Raw genomic sequence first — 17,495 nt, 5'->3', positions numbered from 1 at the left:
CACCTGCAGAGCTCTGACGCTAAGCTAGCACACAGCATGCTAACACTAAGCTAACGCTAAGCTAACCTAGAACCCAGAGTGAGGTTAAAGCTGAGTAAACACTGACCCCAGACCAGCACCGTGATAAAGTGAGCTGCTGCTGCTGAACTTGAACAGGTAACAAAGTGATGAGCAGTCAGGCTGCAGGTTTCTACCTGTTCATGTTTCTACAGTAGAATCACTTTGAAGTGTCTTTGTGCTGTTTCATCTTTGATTTGTGTTCATAAACACTCAGAGAAACATCACGTGACCTCATCAGGATCTGTGTTGGTGTGTGGGGCTGTACCTCAGCTTTATGTTGTTACATGCTCATTTGTTCATTTTAACATCAAAGTAATGTTATGAGGAGTAATGAAGTAACGTACTCCATTACTTTTAATCAAAGTGTTCTGTGTAATATGTGTAATAATGACTGTTTTGAGTAATGACCAACACTGATCACAACAAAGAGGAAATGCCTCCAACATGCACAAACATTTGAGCCACAACATGCAGTTAATGTGCACAAATGTCTTTGATATGCTGCTCAGTGATGGTGGTGACTGTCAGAGCAGAGCTACTGAGAATCAATAAGTAATATCAATGATGGGATCAGAATCACTAAATTCTTCTCATCCCTGTCAGTATCATACATGTGCTGTATAATGTGATAAATGTAGAGGTGCTGGCTGTTCTCTCACTCTGCTGTTTAGCTGTAAAGGACGCCTCCCTGCCTTTGTCTCATTCATGACCTTTAATAGTCTCTTCTAACATGCAGAGATCTGTATGATCTGTTTCATAGAGTCTAACCAGCCTGTACAGGTAACAACAACAGTCACTGCATCACTGACACACAAACGTCATCTCTGTCAATAACAACATTCATACATGGAATAAAAACACATCAGTGGATCATTGCTGGAGCTGATGTTTGTGCTCCTGGTGCAAAGGCTCTCAGTTTCCTCCTTGAAATAACATCAGTGGTGGGTCAGCGACATGCTTTCTTTCCCTCTCAGGTTTAAATATCTGGGACTCTCCACCGTTTGGTTTTAGAGCTGAAGAAGCTTCTCAGATGAAACGTCTTCCAGAAACTTAAAGACGTCTCTTTTCTCTCCAAGCTCCTTAGATCACATGACCTGGATGACTGAACCTACAGACATATTGACCTGGTTTCATGGTCACATGACGGGTCAGAGGTCAGCGACTGTAACTCAGTTCCTCCTGTTAATGTGAACTCACTGAGTGTTTGTGGTTTACCTCTCAGACTGACTGAAGATGATGATGGAGGAAGAGGAGGACAGAGCAGAGTCTGCAGGGTCCAGCTGTCCGTCTGTGAGGAGTGACGGGTCCAAAGGTCAACAGCCAGCCTTCAGTGGTGAACCTGGAGCAACGAGGTCAGAGAGCTGAACTCACTGAGTAACAGAAATAATTCTGCACTGACATTATAATCAGTGTTGACTCTGGTTGATTGTCTGACTGTGTTTGTGAGCTGAGAGGAAATGAAAATGAGTTTGTAACAAAAATCAGTTTTGTCCAGTTTTCCTGTAAAAAGCTGAACTCTAATCTAAGAGGATGTTACTGACAGGAAACAGCTGCATTATCTGCAGTCTGTGTGATCACAGCTGCTTCAATCATGTTTGTGTCTGCAGAGGTCAGAGGTCACAGTCTGCAGGGTCCAGCTGTCCGTCTGTGAGGAGTGACTGGTCCAAAGGTCGACCTCCACTCTTCAGTGGTGAACCTGGAGCAACGAGGTCAGAGAGCTGTGATGACTCCTTTACATGTTTGTGTTTCCTGGATAAATATGACCTGAAACATCCTCAGATTGTTACAAAGATTCATTAAAAAGAAAACAATGAAAGAGAAAAGATCCAAATGTTCGACTTGGTCATTTGCTGTTTGAGGACAGTGATGCTCATATCTGTGGGGAAAGTGTGACCTGAGTGGGTTCATGTTTGTCTTTAAAGAACAGAGCTGCTCTGATTCTCTTTGTGTCTGATCTGTTAAACAGTCTGAGAGGTCACACAGAGACCCAGCAGCTAAAGCCTGGATCATACTGGCTGCTGTTACTCCATCAGGACAACACTGAACCACAGTGGTGTGGATGTAGTGGATAAATCCCACCATACTGATGCTCAGAGTTAACCACAGGGAACAAAACCAGATGTTACCTTCAGATTGTGACCTTTGGAGTGGACGATGCAGATTTCAATAGAGAATAAATGTTGTTGTTTTTCAGCTGTGAAGAAAGAATCTAATTTTCTGAACTTAAGAATTTATGATGCTGGAAACAACATGGAGACTATAACACAACATTTCCACTGTGTTCATAGAATGAATGTAAAACTGTCAGACATTCATTAAATATGCAAAATGTCTACAGAAGCATCAGAGGGTCAGACGTGAAGCACTCAGTGATTTTGATCAAATGACTCATCAGTTATTGATCTGTACTACACTGATCTACCACGTTAGTAAAGCTGGTGTTCTGGTGGTGGAGGGAGACTCGGATCATGTTCTGGTTTTGGAGCAGTGATCTGCTGATGGTTCAGTTTGATGAGCTTCTTCAAAATCATCCCTGACATCACCACTGAAAGCACGTCCATGAAAACAGACTGAAAATTACTGATATGTTCACAATCTGAGAGTTTAAAACTTGACAGACTTGATTCAGATGAAGTTATTTGAGCAGAAACTCCTGGATCTTTATCCTGTGTTGATCTAATCCTTCATGGTTCCTCCACAGAGTGGACCAGCAGAGCTCAGAGGTTCCCAGTGGTCAGTCTGCCCAGCAGCATCAAACACAGCTGGACTCCATATTTATGGTCTGTACATGTACAACAACTACTTTATTATTAATAATAATGCATTTATTTATAGGTCCCTTTCAGAACACCAAGGACTCTGTAAACTAAATGACCAAAAGAAACAAACTTTGAAATCAGACGGTGCAAATGTGATCACAGGGAAACGTTTTAAACATCGAGGCTTTAAACAGAAACCAAAGTGAAACAGTTTGTAGTCGAGATCAGTGGGGATGAAGCTGAATAACTGTTTCTTCAATAACTTTGAGCTCTTAAAAAAAGAAAAACTAGCTGAAAGTCTGGCTGCTCTTATGAAAAGTACAGAGAAATTATGGGTCGCTCAACACTTGTGCACAATATAGGAGTTTAAATAAATCAAAAGAATAACTCAAAGTCCTACAATCATACTGATAAAGTCATCTACAGCTAACTATCCAAGTGGATTTGTTTAAGACAGCTCCATCTGCTGGTGGCCCTCTGCAGGTGCATGAAAGGGGCGTGTTTATATTGAAAGTAGTAGAGAAAGTAAACCCCACGGGAAGGAGGAGGACTCTCAGCAGCTTCCAGCTCATATTCAGACATTTGACTTCTCACTGAAAGCAGCAAGTTTGAGTGTCTGTACCTTAGTTAGAAGAGATAACATGTCAGTAGTAATTAGAGTTGATTGAGCAATGCTGTCCTTGTAATGTAGTTTATGATTTTTATGGACAAGTCCAGTTTTTCTGTAGAGCCTCTCAAGTTGGTGACAGCAGCAGTGGAAGTTCACATGTAAACCAGAGCAGCAAATCAGGTCCAAATGTGTTGTTCACAGTGAGTGGGATCATCATTGGCTGCTATGTTAACCTCCTGCAGCAGGATGTCTTTGGTCAGAGAATGGATAGATCACTAAGTCATTGTTGAGTTTAGGGAGACAGTAGACAGTTGGAGGAGGTTCAGCCAGTTGACACACAGTAGATAAAGATAACTGAAGGCAGGAGCAGACACCTGTATGACTTTCCACCTCTCACATAGATTATTGTCCCTGGGCAGCGCCACAGGGCTGGTAGATGTAAACAAAGCTGGAGGAGAGGATTTATTCATCTGAGAAAAGTCACAGAGTTGTGTCTTGATGCTCAATCATCCAGGTACGTAAATCCCAAAAAGCTTGATTCTGTTCATCTGGATGTTTTCAGTGGGAGAAACGTTTCATCATCATCAGGTGACTTCTTCAGTCTCAGCTGACTGCAGGTTTCAATCTCATAAACAGGACATTTGTATGACTGAAACCAGCCCACTGAAGGAACAATGGGCTGGGAGGTCAGTTCATTGATCATTGGTACACATATTGTCAGGACCATTGATCAATGGTTGTTGATCAATGGTCATGAGTCCAGTTCACAGAGAGCTGGGGAATGGCTGCAATCACAGCATGTAAGATGGTGACAAATGTACCCTTAGGCCCCTCCTCCATTCAGAGATGGTCTTTCCTTTTCACATAAATGGCCTCCTTGACTCCGCCCTCAAACCAGCGTTCACATTTACTCAGGACCTTCTTGATGTGAAGTTCTTCTGCTTCGCTGGCTGCTGTGTCTGTGGGGATGGTGTTTGTTCTGTGTTGTAGTGTCCTGATGACGCCCAGTTTGTGCCCCAGTGGATGATGAGAGTCAAACCTTAAATACTGATCTGTATGTGTAAACAGAGTGAACCTTTAAGACCAGTTGTCTGTACGATCAACTCAGTCACCTGAAACATCTCCAAGTTTCTGGCTTTGATCATCAACCTGTTGGTAGTTCAGCTCTGAACACCAGTGAAATGTTTCTCCCACTGAAATCGCTGCATTCATATGAACAGCATCAACGTTTTGGGATCATGGAGTTGTGGACAAAGTCTCAGTTAATCAGATAAAGTCAAACCTATAATTGGTAAAGAGTTCGCGGATGATATGCCCCTTGATGGTAAAGAAGTGGATGTTGTGGACTAAAGTTCAGAGTGGTGGCTCATTCATAAATATTCTGTTCCAGCTGCTGGAGGACAACATCATCACTTTTGTGAAGAACGAGCTGAAGAAGATCCAGAAGGCTCTGAATCCAAATAAGCCCCAGTGCTTGGAGTTTCAGAGGGAGGATGATGAGCAGAGGAGAAACAGCAGAGAGGCATTTGTGAAGATCACAGTGGACTTCCTGAGGAGAATGAAGCAGGAGGAGCTGGCTGACCGTCTGCAGAGACGTAAGAGGATTTATCTAAAGATTTAAGCTGCTGGATAAATGAGAGACTTGTGACACCAGTGTGTTCAGTCATTTCTCAGTGGGTCAGAAATTGTCATCAGCATTTTGTAAAATATGATTGTTAAAGTTGTATTTTTATTATTATTATTCAGAACTTCCAGCTGCTGTTTGTCATCGTAACCTTAAGTCTAAGCTGAAGGAGAAGTTCCAGTGTGTGTTTGAGGGCATCGCTAAAGCAGGAAACCCAACCCTCCTGAATCAGATCTACACAGAGCTCTACATCACAGAGGGAGGGACTGCAGAGGTCAATGATGAACATGAGGTCAGACAGATTGAAACAGCATCCAGGAAACCAGACAGACCAGAAACAACCATCAGACAAGAAGACATCTTTAAAGCCTCACCTGGAAGAGATGAACCAATCAGAACAGTGCTGACAAAGGGAGTGGCTGGCATTGGGAAAACAGTCTTAACACAGAAATACAGCCTGGACTGGGCTGAAGACAAAGCCAACCAGGACATCCAGTTCATATTTCCATTCACTTTCAGAGAGCTGAATGTGCTGAAAGAGGAAAAGTTCAGCTTGGTGGGACTTGTTCATCACTTCTTTACTGAAACCAAAGAAGCAGGAATCTGCAGCTTTGAAGACTTCCAGGTTGTGTTCATCTTTGATGGTCTGGATGAGTGTCGACTTCCTCTGGACTTCCACAAAACTACAATCCTAACTGACCCTAGAAAGTCCACCTCAGTGGATGTGCTGCTGATAAACCTCATCAGGGGGAAACTGCTTCCCTCTGCTCGCCTCTGGATAACCACACGACCTGCAGCAGCCAATCAGATCCCTCCTGACTGTGTCGGCATGGTGACAGAGGTCAGAGGGTTCACTGACCCACAGAAGGAGGAGTACTTCAGGAAGAGATTCAGAGATGAGGAGCAGGCCAGCAGGATCATCTCCCACATCAAGACATCACGAAGCCTCCACATCATGTGTCACATCCCAGTCTTCTGCTGGATCACTGCTACAGTTCTGGAGGATGTGCTGGAAACCAGAGAGGGAGGACAGCTGCCCAAGACCCTGACTGAGATGTACATCCACTTCCTGGTGGTTCAGGCCAAAGTGAAGAAGGTCAAGTATGATGGAGGAGCTGAGACAGATCCACACTGGAGTCCAGAGAGCAGGAAGATGATGGAGTCTCTGGGAAAACTGGCTTTTGATCAGCTGCAGAAAGGAAACCTGATCTTCTATGAATCAGACCTGACAGAGTGTGGCATCGATATCAGAGCAGCCTCAGTGTACTCAGGAGTGTTCACACAGATCTTTAAAGAGGAGAGCGGACTGTACCAGGACAAGGTGTTCTGCTTCATCCATCTGAGTGTTCAGGAGTTTCTGGCTGCTCTTCATGTCCATCTGACCTTCAGCAACTCTGGACTCAATCTGCTGGAACAACAACAAACAACCTCCCAGAAGTCTGAAACAGGAGAATCTGCAAAGAAACACTTCTACCAGAGTGCTGTGAACAAGGCCTTACAGAGTCCAAATGGACACCTGGACTTGTTCCTCCGCTTCCTCCTGGGTCTTTCCCTGCAGACCAATCAGACTCTCCTACGAGCCCTGATGACACAGACAGGAAGTAGCTCACTGACCAATCAGGAAACAGTCCAGTACATCAAGAAGAAGCTCAGTGAGAATCTGTCTGCAGAGAAAAGCATCAATCTGATCCACTGTCTGAATGAACTGAATGATCGTTCTCTAGTGGAGGAGATCCAACAATACAGGACTTCAGGAAGTCTCTCCACAGGTAAACTGTCTCCTGCTCAGTGCTCAGCTCTGACCTTCATCTTACTGTCATCAGAAGAAGATCTGGATGAGTTTGACTTCAAGAAATACTCTGCTTCAGAGGAGGCTCTTCTGAGAATGCTGCCAGTGGTCAAAGCCTCCAACAAAGCTCTGTGAGTAAATCTGTTGTCATCGCTTCATTGTTAAGATCATGGGAAATAAATCAGAGGTGCTGAGTTCAAAGAGCACTGTAACATTTTTTTAAAATAGTAAATTAAATGATCATCAGTCACTCGGTAAATATATGGTAGTTTTAATGTTTCACTCCAGCATTTCTAAAACACACTTTGTTCTGTAACTCTTATCAAAGGACAATCCAGACCCAGCCTATAAGAACATGAGCTCTGATGCTTCAGCCCCTCTGACAGGTTTATTATCCTCAGCTTGTTCATTTGTCTCCAACTCCAGGAGTTTGGTTGTTTTATTCTAAAGCACAAACTTCACCTGCCAGACTTCACCTACATCTTTTTCTGATGTTCATAATTTAAGTTCAAGTTTGTATCTCACTTTCAGTGCACACCCTCCCTTTTTAAATATAAATCTCTGCTGTGCTGTCATGTTTTCATCCTGTATGGAGGGAGAAACTCGGTCTTCATTACTGAAATTGCCTCTAAGGTCGTGTTTCTTGTCAGTAACCATATGTAACTGTAAGGCTTCCATAACCAGTGTTATCACAGAATTACAGTGGGTTCACTCTGGGTCCTCTACAGTTTCTTCCCACTGTCCACAGACATGCAGTTAGGTTACCTGGTGATCTAAACTTCATGCAGGTGTGAGTGAGAGTGGTTGTCTGTCCCTCTGTGGGCTTAGTGGAAGAGACTGGATGGATCTCTGCTTTGTCTTTGATATATGCTGACAGCAAACATTCTCCATGAAGTCTGCATTTCAGCTCATCTCCTTTATACACACCTTTAACAGGAGGAGTTTTATACAGCTAGTGTTTAAAATCCAGTGTTATTCACAATACACAGGTAATGAGCATGATTATTGAATTACTAAAATTTTCTAAAATAATTGTTTTAGTTAATATTGTATGACAGTGTACACAGAATTATTAGCTCAGTAGGCAGAGTGGTCGCCCCATGATCATAAGGTCAGGGGTCGAATCCACCGAATAGTTACCTTGTGGTACCCCTGAGCAAGGTACCATCAAGGTACCAATCATGTGCACTGGACTGGTAGCACTCATAGTCTCATAGGTTTAAAATAAAAAAAGGTTCAACATATAAACAAATTTAATTTGATCACATATATTGTTTTTTTTTTTTGTTTTTGTTTTTTTCCTTTCTCTCTCAGACTGAGCAGCTGTAACGTCTCAGAGAAAGGCTGTGAAAATTTGTTGTCAGTGGTCAGCTCCCAGTCCTGTAGTCTGAGAGAGCTGGACCTGAGTACCAACAGCCTGAAGGCTTCAGCAGTAAAGCTTCTGTCTGCTGCAGTGGAGAGTCCACATGCCAAACTGAATGTTCTGAGGTCAGATCAATTTGTATTATGTTTAGTTCTGTTTGTTTATGTGTTTGATGTTTGTTTTTGTTTATGTCTTTATCCAGTTATCCTTGTTTCATAGCATTTTTATTCATTTCAAAGTTAAGGTAAACTTATACTAACCTGCTCAGCACAAGACAATAAGCTATTGCACCCTGATTACACTTTAACAACAATCTTTATTCATGTTTTTATCTTCAGACTTAACATCTGTGAACTCTCAGAGGAAAACTGTGAAGCTCTGTCCTCAGTTCTCAGCTCGCAGTCCTCTAGTCTGACAGAGCTGGACCTGAGTATCAGAAAGCTGCAGGATTCAGGAGTGAAGCTTCTGTCTGCTGGACTACAACGTTTAAACTGTAAACTGAATACTCTGAGGTCAGATCAGAAAACAGTTTGTTGTTAGAATTATTAATTAAAGTTCATACATATGATGTATCTTAGTATGTTTATGTTTCCTTTAAAAATAGAAAGTCAACATTTAATGTTGTGAAATGTATTAACAAACTCTACATGAGTACTTGTTTTATAGATTGTCTTTTATTTTTCAGACTGAGTGGCTGTAACCTGTCAGAGAGAAGCTGTGAAGCTCTGTGCTCAGTCCTCAGCTCCCAGTCCTCCAGTCTGAGAGAGCTGGACCTGAGTAACTCTGACCTGCAGGATTCAGGAGTGAAGCTTCTGTCCGCTGGACTAAAGAGTTCACAGTGTGCAGTGGAAACTCTCAGGTCAGGATTCAAACTTTTCCACAGATGATCATTTGAAATGTGAATTATATTATTGTATAAACAGGTAACTTTTACAGCTGTCAAGTGAACTTTTATTTACATTTGAGTGGATAATTGGACTCTGAATTACTAAAAGTTGTTATAGTCATGTCTCTGTTTATTTAAAAAAATACTTCATGCACTGCCTAATTTAAAGATTTAGGCTCCTTTGGGCCCATAATATATATATTTGATTTCTTTGTGAATGAAATTAGGAGGATATTGGCGACTGCTGATTGGCTCGCTGTTTGTTTTTTATTCACAGTACTTAATTTTAAAGGCTGATTTCTAAAAATGAGATGTTTATCTTTTCTTCTACAACACGTGGAGCCACCAAATCTTCTTGCTTGATTTATTCATTACAGTTTGATTTAAAGAATATTAGACTCGTAACATAATAAATATATTTATTTCACTTCTTCTTGAGAGAAAGAAAGGGATGACTGGGTGAGCTCCAGTGGTTCATCCCAGCAGAGAGAGCGGCACACTGGGCTGCAAATGATCACAGTAGTAATGGCCATAGTTTGATAAAACAGGCAGTCTTACCCTGTAGATAATACAGGGTTCTGGTGCCGATGTGGGGGAGGGGAGTCGCCCGGTACTAACTACATACTACTAACTACCTCATCCAGATGTCTTCCCTACTAAACCTGATAAGAAGTAACTGCAGTAGCCTTATAGGTCAAATCAGTTTCACCTGTTAAAGTTAGCTCCACTATTAATTAGGGGTGGGGGAAAAAATCGATACTGTGTAGTATCGTGATATTTTGTTTGCTAATAATGTATCGATACAGGGACAGCAGAAATCGATATTTTGTTACAAACAATTTTTTCTCTGAAGTCAACATGCTCTGGAGTCAGAGCATGTTGACTTCAGAGCATGTTGATCCTTTTTCTGAGCAACAATCCTGACATTCCTTCACTGTCCAAATGTGTTTAACTTTTTTTTTGGCAGCAATAAACATGACAGTTTACTTATTTTAATTTAAGACATGTTTAATTTTAATTAAGTTTGAAACTTTTTTATTTAATGTAAAATTATATATTTTTTTAAATTTACTTTCAAATTCTTCAGTTGCTGAAGGGGCTGCATAGTTTTCATAAATTGCATAGTTCAGAATAGCTATAATTGTACCAGATGGTTGCATTCAGTTAAGTTGGACTAGACTGTAATACAAACCGTTCAGTTTGTCAACAATAAAACTGACTGAAATGAGAGAAAGACTGAGTGTGAGACTTTGATATTAGATAAAATGAATATTGATAAAGTTTACCTTTATGTGCAGAATTTAAATATCGCAAAATATTTTAAAAAATCGCAATAATATCGTATCGTGCGTTAAGTATTGTGATAATATCGTATCGCGAGTTGTATGGTGATTCCCACCTCTACTATTAATGGTGTCACTTGTTATTTCTGGGATGAGTTTAGTAGCCTGAACAGCTGCTTAAAGGAAAGTAATTAAATAATAAAAATAACCTAAGTCCGGGGGAACCTGCAAGAGCTGTTTGCACAAAGAATAATGCTCAGACTTTGAGGTTTTATCGTTTTACACAAGGTTTAAAAATGAATGTCCACAATTGAATTGCAGAAATTGTTATTGAGCTAATACTGATGTAGTTGTTATCTTTGGTAAGGAGAGGTTGGAGGAAGGATGAGCACAGTCAGGCCTAAAGATGCTCTTAATAATAATAATGGATTGCATTTATATAGCGCTTTTCGAGACCCTCAAAGACCCTTTACAATCCCACTACAGGGAGTGCAGAATTATTAGGCAAGTTGTATTTTTGAGGAATAATTTTATTATTGAACAACAACCATGTTCTCAATGAACCCAAAAAACTCATTAATATCAAAGCTGAATGTTTTTGGAAGTAGTTTTTAGTTTGTTTTTAGTTTTAGCTATTTTAGGGGGATATCTGTGTGTGCAGGTGACTATTACTGTGCAGAATTATTAGGCAACTTAACAAAAAACAAATATATACCCATTTCATTTATTTATTTTTACCAGTGACACCAATATAACATCTCCACATTCACAAATATACATTTCTGACATTCAAAAACAAAACAAAAACAAATCAGCGACCAATATAGCCACCTTTCTTTGCAAGGACACTCAAAAGCCTGCCATCCATGGATTCTGTCAGTGTTTTGATCTGTTCACCATCAACATTGCGTGCAGCAGCAACCACAGCCTCCCAGACACTGTTCAGAGAGGTGTACTGTTTTCCCTCCTTGTAAATCTCACATTTGATGATGGACCACAGGTTCTCAATGGGGTTCAGATCAGGTGAACAAGGAGGCCATGTCATTAGTTTTTCTTCTTTTATACCCTTTCTTGCCAGCCACGCTGTGGAGTACTTGGACGCGTGTGATGGAGCATTGTCCTGCATGAAAATCATGTTTTTCTTGAAGGATGCAGACTTCTTCCTGTACCACTGCTTGAAGAAGGTGTCTTCCAGAAACTGGCAGTAGGACTGGGAGTTGAGCTTGACTCCATCCTCAACCCGAAAAGGCCCCACAAGCTCATCTTTGATGATACCAGCCCAAACCAGTACTCCACCTCCACCTTGCTGGCGTCTGAGTGGGACTGGAGCTCTCTGCCCTTTACCAATCCAGCCACGGGCCCATCCATCTGGCCCATCAAGACTCACTCTCATTTCATCAGTCCATAAAACCTTAGAAAAACCAGTCTTGAGATATTTCTTGGCCCAGTCTTGACGTTTCAGCTTGTGTGTCTTGTTCAGTGGTGGTCGTCTTTCAGCCTTTCTTACCTTGGCCATGTCTCTGAGTATTGCACACCTTGTGCTCTTGGGCACTCCAGTGATGTTGCAGCTCTGAAATATGGCCAAACTGGTGGCAAGTGGCATCTTGGCAGCTGCACGCTTGACTTTTCTCAGTTCATGGGCAGTTATTTTGTGCCTTGGTTTTTCCACACGCTTCTTGAGACCCTGTTGACTATTTTGAATGAAACGCTTGATTGTTCGATGATCACGCTTCAGAAGCTTTGCAATTTTGAGACTGCTGCATCCCTCTGCAAGATATCTCACTGTTTTTGACTTTTCTGAGCCTGTCAAGTCCTTCTTTTGACCCATTTTGCCAAAGGAAAGGACGTTACCTAATAATTATGCACACCTGATATAGGGTGTTGATGTCATTAGACCACACCCCTTCTCATTACAGAGATGCACATCACCTAATATGCTTAATTGGTAGTAGGCTTTCGAGCCTATACAGCTTGGAGTAAGACAACATGCATGAAGAGGATGATGTGGACAAAATACTCATATGCCTAATAATTCTGCACTCCCTGTATTCATTCACTCTCACATTCACACACTGGTGGAGGTAAGCTACAGTTGTAGTGGTAGGTTAGGTTTTGCCCAAGGACAAAATGACCAAGACAGAGAGAGCTGGCTCATCAGACAGACAAGCTCATCTTGTAACCTACTGGTTCGCTGGTCAGCACACCAGCTGACTAGCGAACCGGCTAACTAGCACACCGGCTAAATAGCAAATCAGCTAACTAGCAGACCAGCTAACGGCAGCCACAAGCTGAAGGACGATTAAATGTAGTGGAGATATCAGAGATGACACTGGTGTGTCCGATTCACTCTTTAGCACTCTGGTCACTCCGGTGTGTCAGCCAGAACACCACTGAAGGCCAAATGATCCCAGCATGTGGAATAAAGAGCTTAAGGTTTGGTTTGAGACACTTTATTCTTTCACTGATTGATTCTTGCGGCTGTGATCATGTGTGTGGTTTCTTACAAAAAGGAAGTACACAATACAAATACATGACAAATAAGATGAATAGATAAGATACATATCCAGTTATATGTACGTACATCAGTATAGCTAATATAGCCATATATAAGGACAAAGATCACAGTACTATAATGCAGTAATGTTAAACACAAAGGTGTATATCTACATAAATCTGTCCTATCAGTGATCAGGGTACTGTAGTATACTTCCACTACATAAACTATAGAAACTAAACGACATTAGTGTGACTTTAAGTTACCATCAGTACAGACGAACTGATGGTAGTTGTACAAAATAAAGGCATTGCAATTATTGTGAAGGGCTTCTGGTTAAACTAAGATCAGCTGATTACCTCATAACAAATTGTTTGCTATAGAACGCAGCTCCCACTCTTCATTAATATCATGTACTGTAACTCCCAAGTAACCATGGTTACCCAGCCACGCCCAGTAGTCTCCAGAGAGACCAACAGCTGGTGCACGTTGTAACGCCGTGGCTTTCATAGTCTCTCCTTTTTCTACAGCTCATGTGTTCTTCTTGTGATGGTGCGTCTTGAGGGAGGCTCATACATGCCGTCATTTGTTGATCCTAAGAACGTTCCTCAGACCGACTTCTTCAACAACACTAATCAGCCTGCAGTTTGTAGCTACTCACTTCACTGTGGTGTTTGTTAGCTTGTCTTTCTTTGGTTTTATCCTGACTCCTCCCACAAGCTGATCCTACGTAGTCTGCCCAAGCCTCCCACCTCTGTTTGTTTGGGTGGTTTGTTTGCTGCCATCAACAGCGTGTAATGCATTTAAGTGATACTTCAGACATGAAGTACTCCGACAATAAAAAACTCAACTTTGCTTAAAAATAACTTTAGTTGTATCAACACTGCCCTCTGGAATAATTAGACTTTGGTGACAAACTGATGTGATCTCCATGTTTCCTTTGTTGGACTGTGGGCGAGTGTCAGAACTGAATGTACTGAGTAACATGTGGAGTTTAAATATGTGTCAGTTCCAGTTTTAGAGCTCTAAAGTGCAACTATCATGTTAGGAATATGTTAGGAATAGACAGGAACACTGAGCACACTGAGGTCAAATCTTTATTTATCCAGTTCATCTGTAGGCTGAGCTCAGTCCATCCATTTAGTGAAATGATGTTTAAAGGTCTCCTTGTTCTGTGAGCGTGCACAGATCCTGAAGCAGAAAGCCTGGGTTAACAGAGAAATGATCATCACTGTGATGATGCTCACCATCTCTGACTGGGATTTGAGGTTTTGTCAAAGCAGCAAAGAAAGCCTGGCTATGTTGGACTGGGTGTGGAAGCAGCTCCCAGTTTGAGTTCAGGAGACAGACACCCTCTCTACTTTGACGATCAGCTTCAAACTTTCCTTTTTGATAAAACTTATAGTTAGAGCTGGATCAGGTGACCCTGAACCATCACTTAGTTATGCTGCTATAGAGATGGATAACAGATGGATTGTTGTTTTGTGTGTCTGCAGTCTGTCAGGCTGTCTGATCACAGAGGAAGGCTGTACTTCTCTGGCCTCAGCTCTGACCTCCAACCCCTCCCATCTGAGAGAGCTGGACCTGAGCTACAATCATCCAGGTCCCTCAGGAATGAAGCTTCTGTCGGCTGGACTGAAGGATCCAGGCTGGAGACTGGACACTCTCAGGTATGGAGAGAATGTCTGATATAGGAGGAAGAGCTGAAATCATTTCCTGTGTCTTTCACTCACTTCCTGTTTGTTTCCTGCAGATGAGACATGAACAATCACACATGCAGGAATATTTTCAGGGACAGACACACTAGTCTAGCTGGATAGTACATGGATATTTATGTAGGGGGTCTTCAAGGAGTCTGTTTGCAGGAACATTAATGATAACTGATAAGTCATGTTGAGAGTTTCATTAAAAGTAGACTTACAGTTAGGTAATATTTGGACAGAGACAACATTTTGTAACTTTAGATACAAGTATCAGCCATGTGTGTGTTTCCCATGCTGTATGTCCACAGTCACAGTGACAGTCAGTGACACTGACAGAAGGATGAAACAAGGCTGTGAATCATTTCAGTCTGTGTGTGTGACAAAGAGGCAGACAGGAGCAGCTAACATTTGGAAATGGAAGCTTACTGGAAACACTACATTCACGGCTGAATTCACAATAGATTTGTTCTCAAGTGCACATTTAGCAGCTAATGCTAATACTGTTTTCCCTTTGCTTTCTACAGCAGCTATTGCTAAGTAGGCCACTTTGCTCCGCTAAGGATTTGTGTGACCATGATGGAGACTCTGATAAGCTAATGCTGCTAAGCTAATGCTGTTTATGGGCCCTGTTAGAATCAATATTTCATTCTCATTCTGTTGTTTGAGAACAATATTAACGTTTCACATCATTATAACACAAGAGAAAAGGGTATTGGCATTAGCTACTAGTGCTTATTCACCTCAAATTACGTTTAGCTGCTAATGGCAGCCTACTTAGCATTAACTCCTCACTAATATAATGCTAATTTACATCAAATTAGCATTAACTGCTCATATTGTTATAAGGAAAGAGAAAACGGTATTAGCATTTGCTGCTAATAATTATTCACCCCTAATTAGAATAAGCCGCTAAAAGCAGCCAACTTAGCATTAATTCCTCACTTTGTTGTTACCCAACGGAAAAGAGTATTAGTATTAGCTACTATCATTTTTAATAAGTAAGAGAAAACAGTATTAGCAGTAGCGCATAATGCTAATTCACGTCAACGTAGTATTAGTTAATAATGGCAGCCTACTTAGCATTAACTGCTCACTAATATAATGCTAATTCTCATCAAATTAGCATTAGTTAATAACAGTAGACTTCATATCATTAGCTGCTGTCATTCTTACAAAGCAAACAGTATGAGCATTAGCTGTTAATCCTTTTTCATCTAAAATTAGAATTAGCCACTAATGGCGTATTGTTAAAAAGTAAGAAAAAACATTGTTAGCATAAGCGGATAATGCTAATTCATCTCAAATTAGTATTAGCTAATAATGGCACCTGCTTAGCATTAGCTGGTCACATTGTTATAAGGCAAGAAAATATGGTATTAGCATTAGCTGCCAATTTCTATTTACCTAAAATTAGCATTAGCCACTAATGGTAGCCTATAGCAAAAACTTCTTAATGCTAAATGAAGTTAATTAATGCTAAGTAGGTTTAACTGAAATTAAAGTAGTGTTAGCATTAGCTGCTGATATTGTTAAAAGGTAAGATAAAACATTGCTAGCTGCAGCGGATAATGCTAACACACATAATAATTAGCATTACCTAATAATGGCAGCCTTCTTAGCATTAGCTGCTCATATTGTTATAATGCAAGGGAAAAGAGTTGGCAAAAACAGTGTTAGCATTAGTGGATAATGCTAATTCACCTAAATTAGCATTAGCTAATAATGGCTACGTACTTAGCATTACCTACTAATATTGATATAAAGCAAGAAAATATGGTATTAGCATTAGCTTCTAATGCTTTCTCATCTAAAATTAGAATTAGCCACTAATGGCATCCTATTTAGCATTAACTCTTCACATCGCAAGGGAAAAATTAGAATTCAATAAAAAAAAAAAAGTGTTCACATTAGCTACTTGTATTGTTAAAAAGTAAGAAAAAACATTGTTAGCATAAGGGGATAATGCTAATTCACCTCAAATTAGTATTAGCTAATAACGGCAACCTACATAGCATTAGCTGGTCACATTGTTATAAAGCAAGAAAATATGGTATTAGCATTATCTGCCAATTCCTATTCACCTAAAATTAGCATTACCTGCTAATGGCAGTCTACTTAGCATTAACTCCTCACTAATGTGATGCTAATTCACATTAAATTAGCTTTAGCATTAGCTGCTAGCATCAGCCTACCTAGCACTAGCTGCTCACATTGTTAAAAGGGAAGAGAATACGATATTAGCATTAGCTGGTAATATTTATTCACCCCTAATTAGAATTAGCCACTAATGGCAGCATACTTAGCGTTAACTCCTCACATCGTTGTAATGCAAATGAGGCTAACTTGCATTAAATTAGACTGCTGTTATTAGCTAATGCTATTTAGCAGTAGCTGCTCACATTGTTATAAAGCAAAGGAAAACGATATGAGCATTAGGTTCTAATGCGTATTTGCCTTAAATTAGACGTAGGTGCTAATGGAAGCCTACTTAGCATTAGCAGCTCAGATGTTATAATGCTAGGAAAAAGAGTGTTAGCATTAGCCGTTCACATTGTTATAAAGTTAAGGGAAATAGTGTTAGCATTAGCTACTCACATTTTTAAAAAAAGTAAGTGTTAGCATTAGTGCATAATGCTAATTCATGTCAAATTAGCATTAGTTAATAACGGCAGCCTATTTAACATTAGCAGATAATGTTGACCTTGGGCCACTGGAAAAGTTAAGAACTAAAGATTTAGGAGTGTTTCTCGATAGCTCTTTCTCGTTTGAGAAACAAATGAATTCTGTTATTAAAACCAGCTGTAAGGTTTATATTGTTGATTGTCATTTATACTTAGAAATATTTACTCATATATGCTTAGAGTTGTATAATCGATTGCATAATGATAGAGGTTTGATCCTGAGTAGTCTGTAAAGACTCTGTG

The 17,495-nt window shown here is 40.6% G+C and overlaps 1 protein-coding gene across 3 annotated transcripts in view; it reads left to right on the top strand.

Annotated features, from left to right (window-relative positions):
- LOC146606895 (protein NLRC3-like) overlaps positions 1 to 17,495 on the top strand; it is a 597,012-nt gene that overhangs the window by 63,011 nt on the left and 516,506 nt on the right. The window contains exons 1-6 of one of the 3 annotated variants that reach the window (XM_085349320.1): positions 4,973 to 5,024; positions 5,176 to 6,973; positions 8,157 to 8,330; positions 8,544 to 8,717; positions 8,891 to 9,064; positions 14,365 to 14,557. The exons of 1 other annotated variant lie outside the window; for it this stretch is intronic. In XM_085349320.1, coding sequence (XP_085205446.1) covers positions 4,988 to 5,024; positions 5,176 to 6,973; positions 8,157 to 8,330; positions 8,544 to 8,717; positions 8,891 to 9,064; positions 14,365 to 14,557 — 2,550 coding nt within the window. In that variant the 5' untranslated portion in view covers positions 4,973 to 4,987. Of the gene's footprint in view, positions 1 to 4,972; positions 5,025 to 5,175; positions 6,974 to 8,156; positions 8,331 to 8,543; positions 8,718 to 8,890; positions 9,065 to 14,364; positions 14,558 to 17,495 lie in introns of those variants that run through there. One more of the 3 variants, XM_085349316.1, reaches the window with a different exon arrangement.

Source organism: Diplotaxodon limnothrissa, unplaced genomic scaffold, assembly GCF_057381915.1.
Source record: "Diplotaxodon limnothrissa isolate DT_005_m unplaced genomic scaffold, D_limnothrissa_male_GT1.1 unmapped_scaffold_4, whole genome shotgun sequence".
Lineage (NCBI taxonomy): Eukaryota > Metazoa > Chordata > Actinopteri > Cichliformes > Cichlidae > Diplotaxodon > Diplotaxodon limnothrissa.
The sequence above is the reverse complement of the archived record's forward strand: the minus strand, read 5'-3'. Positions and strand labels throughout refer to the sequence as shown.